The 4579-nt window shown below is 34.7% G+C and overlaps 1 protein-coding gene across 1 annotated transcript; it reads right to left on the reverse strand.

The window, feature by feature from the left end:
* Positions 1-592: 592 nt before the first annotated feature.
* On the reverse strand, positions 593-3632 carry LOC112526008 (cysteine-rich receptor-like protein kinase 10). Its single transcript, XM_025136382.1, has 6 exons — positions 3482-3632; positions 3253-3380; positions 2738-2945; positions 2375-2609; positions 1238-1385; positions 593-1141 (listed from the first exon to the last, which is right to left on the reverse strand). Exons 1-6 carry the CDS (start codon positions 3540-3542, stop codon positions 698-700), a joined length of 1224 nt encoding a protein of 407 aa, XP_024992150.1. The 5' UTR covers positions 3543-3632; the 3' UTR covers positions 593-697.
* Positions 3633-4579: the final 947 nt, after the last annotated feature.

The raw sequence follows: 4579 nt of genomic DNA on the forward strand, positions 1-4579 counted from the left end.
AAATAAAAAATAAGCATCCCCTAACAAGTATAGGTGATTTAAATTGTCCGGTTGGTTGCCGGGTTAAGCAAGGACACACAGGAAGTGTGTAGGACATAGCAGTCCAAGTCTGGCATCAAAGTGCGGATGTGGGCCCTGCAAAACCGTATGTTTCGGCTTTGACCATTTCTTCTTCTGCTTTATAATATTTTTTTTTTTTTATCACCTACTTGCATGTCTTGATAATTTCTTCTGCTTCTGGAATTTTTCTTATACCTAATTAATTTACGGTCATGTAAAATGGTAGTAAGGATGACTTATCTGTCAACTTTTTTACTATCATCCAGAAAAACTAAACTCTGTTTACGTAAAGTTGTCAGAGTACGATTAACCTCTGGATTTGAAATCACTGCTTATATACCCATCGTAATTCAGGAGAACATTCTATAGTCTTAGTAAGAGGAGGGAGGGTTAAGGATTTAACGTAAGAAAAATCTCATACATAAGGTTAGAAAGATTGTTTTCATGAAAACCTGCATCATAATTCATATTATACCAATCGAACTTGCTCGAAATTTTCTCATTTTGATCCAAAATTATAATCTATGCCCAAAACTCAAAACTTGTATCATCACATCTCCCTTTTTCCTAAAATGTACACTTCAAATGACTTCTGTACAAACAAACAAAAAAAATGCAACAATCTCCTGATCAATCTTTAACATTCGATGGGTCGTTTGCCATAAGGATCTGATACTGAACTCGCAAAACTTGAACTCGGATGACTACGATGAGGATTTGAAATCAAACCCACAAAACCCGACGTGCTAGCGGCACTGGCAACGGCAGTGGTGGTGGTTGTGGACCTAGAAGAATGAGAATTTGTGGCGCTAATCCCGGTGGAAGAGGATGAACCGGAGTGTCTGTGTGGTCTTCTGCCTGCTGTACCCTGGTAACCCGGCTTTGTTGGTTCGTCTAGCAAACTTGACTTCTTCGATAGCATCACCGCAACCCGACGCATTGTGGGCCGTAGCCGGGGGTCGGATTGGGTGCATAGTAATCCGATTTGTGTACACGTTGCCACCTGATCAGGGTCAGCTGAAGTGGCTAGTGATGGATCCATGATTTCGACAGCTTTGCCCTTCTCATATAGCTTATATGCCTGCAAAATCTTGATGCTTAAGCTTCAAATCAAGAATTTATCCTACTCGACTTTGAAAGCTTACAAATTGACATGATTGATTGGACTAATTCTTACCCAATCGAGTAGATTTTGGCAGTCATCGAGATTGAATGTAGAGTTCTTCTGACCGCTAATGAGCTCTAGAACCACTACGCCAAAACTATATACATCCGCCTTCACTGATAAATTACCATGCATCACATACTCTGGTGCCATATATCCACTGTATTTACAAGAAAAAGGAACATCATTAGCGATCAAGAGATGCCTTGGAAACCTCAAATCGACATTCTAAAATTTCAAGAATTCTTTTTTTTTTTTTTTTTTTTTTAAAAAAACCTTGTAACAATGTAATGAAGCAGCGAAGTCTGGGAGTAAACTTTACAACAATCCCCACATTAATCTTAGGACGCCAAATATGTTTAAATNGAAAAAGGAACATCATTAGCGATCAAGAGATGCCTTGGAAACCTCAAATCGACATTCTAAAATTTCAAGAATTCTTTTTTTTTTTTTTTTTTTTTGACAAAAACCTTGTAACAATGTAATGAAGCAGCGAAGTCTGGGAGTAAACTTTACAACAATCCCCACATTAATCTTAGGACGCCAAATATGTTTAAATATCCTGATAGGCTGTTTTATAGGACTTAAGTTTACAGGATCAAACAATTATGCGTCCTATGCTATGTAAAGGTGTTATAATAAGTTGATAGCACACTTTTGGGCGTCATATTAGTCTTTTTGTATACAACATTATTTAAAATTTGCTTTGTAAAAAGATGTGTTCACAAGACGGTTCTCAGAAGTGTCATATATAAAAGTTAATTAGACATTTTTATTTCAAAAGTGTCCTGAAAGACTTGTTAGGACTCAAAAAACGTTCTATCAACTTATTATAACACTTTTATATACGACATTCATTGTTTGGACCCACAAACTGAAGTCCTGTAAAGCAGTTTATTAGAATATTTAGTCATATTTGACATCCTATAAAGCCGACTTAATTGTAGTGTTCTTTTTCAAACAAGGAGGTGGTGGGACGGTTTCAATTCTTGAAATTGTTAAAGTGCAATCGTCTACCATTCACATACGACCCTCTATTATATATGTGCTAAAGAGCCTGTTTTGATGCAAATGTTCCCCAAAAGGCACCAACTTGATTAAGTTATTGGCATCAAGAAAACTAAAGACGAAGTTGGGTGAAGAACATACTTGGTACCGGCTACACGGGTGTTAACATGAGTTTTATCTTCAGGGTAGAGCCTGGCCATGCCAAAATCCGCAATCTTGGGTCTCCATTTTTTGTCCAATAGAATATTGCTGGCCTTTATATCTCTATGGATGATGCGATCGTGTGAGTCTTCATGAAGATAAAGCAAACCTTGTGCAACGCCAACAATTATGGAATATCTCCGCTTCCAATCAAGTACATCCCGCTTTTCAGATTCTAAAACAATAAAATCAAGAACATTTTCAGGAAACAAATAGGTCCGAATTCAATGCAACATAGTTTAACCCAAAAATGACAAAAAAATAGCATTGATTTTGATCCAAATAATGGAGAAGAGAACATACTGAATAGAAGTTTATCGAGGCTCTCGTGAAGGACATATTCGTATACCAAAAGCTTCTCTGGGAATGCACAATATCCCAACAAGCTCACAACGTTTCGATGCTGTATGCAAGCCAATAGTTTGGCCTCGTTCGTGAATTCCCTTTTCCCTTGTTTTGAGGTCTGTGAGAGCTTCTTCACAGCAATCTCCCTACCATCTTCCAATTTTCCCTAAATTCATTACAATAATTGGAAGACTGATCATCACGAAAATCTCAATGCTCTAAATCACTGAAGTTAGATTTGAAATCAAATCACAAAGAAATCGCCAATTCACTACAGCTATCAGAAGATTGATCATCGTGAAAGTATCAATTCTCTACAGTAATCATGCATTCAATCATTGAAATTAAATTTTGAAATGGATCAGTAATAAGAAACCCAATTCAATTGCTTTCAAAATCAAGTGCTTATCTTCAATTATGAATTCAACAGATAAATAAAACCCTTCGACGATTTCTGGGGATAAGAATTGAACCTTGAAAACAGGGCCAAAACCCCCTTGACCAAGCTTATTATCGAAGTTGTTTGTTGCAGAAACTAGGGCTTGAAAAGTGAAAATCTTCTGTTCTTGAGCAGGAACCTTTTCTAAATCTTCCGTTGTACCTTCTCACGAAACCAATTTCAAAACCCAGAAAAGTTAGCACATGAAAACGAATATAATCAAAAACCCATCTGCAGAAAGACCTAAAAATCGCAAGTTTTACCTGTGCAATTGGACTTGCAGGGTTTGGTGAGCTGGTGAAAGAAGTTCTTGAATTTGGTCATGATGTTTAGCAACTATAACAACCCATGAATCAACAGAACAAATGAGGTAATATAGTTGAAATCGTTTGATCATTCGATCTCTAAAGACGTGTTCTTTCCCCCTGAATTTGGTAGTTGACTTCCAAGAATGCCAGCTATTTGAGAATGTTTAATGGATAGACATAGACATTTGAAGTCTGAAGATATCAACACGATACTCATGAGAAGAAAGAAAAGTCAAGATTTGCAAAATTATAAAATATTCTACAAACGTTTATTAGTATTATAAAGACCACAAGAATATACAATAATTAAATTTTTAAAAGGAAAATATTTTTTTTTCTTACTTATTAGGTAAGAACTTCGATTGTTATTATGTCTCTTAATGAGTTATCTTATGCGGACTCAAAGTCCACAGCCAAACATCATTTGATGTCCATAAGAGGACCCGAATAGGTAGCCATTAGAACAAATTCTAATGATTTAAAGATTGTTTGGTTAATTTTTTATTAAGTTATGTATAAATAAATATGTCTGTGTAGAATCTGTCGGTATAGATTGTGTACGTTATTGTTTAAGATTTTTTTTTTCATAGATGAAATGAACGTTATTCTAATTGGCGGGGACAAGTATGAAAAAACTTGTTCTGCATAAAACTCTCTTCTATAAACTTACCTAATAAGTCACCTTCTATATTATTAAGTCATTACCAAACAATCATGTATATATCTGACTAAATAAACTGTGAGTTACGTTAAGCTCATTAATCTCTTTTTCCGTTATGCGCATCACACAAGACAAATATTATTTTGAATTATTTAAAAATATATACCACTTTTTAAAATTACTTATTTATTCCTTAATAAATAATGATAATAATAATTAACATATATTTGATATCAACAACTCTTTCCCAATTTCCTTTTAATAATGTATATTCTAGGTATTAGATTATTAATGAAATAGTTTTTTATAAATACATTGTCGATTTTGTTAATATTATTTTATGATGTTATTTTTAAATAAAAATAATACCCATAACCACAATTAATGCAACA

Source organism: Cynara cardunculus (genome assembly GCF_001531365.2).
Source record: "Cynara cardunculus var. scolymus isolate 2C chromosome LG 13, CcrdV1, whole genome shotgun sequence".
In the NCBI taxonomy this organism is placed as follows: Eukaryota; Viridiplantae; Streptophyta; class Magnoliopsida; order Asterales; family Asteraceae; genus Cynara; species Cynara cardunculus.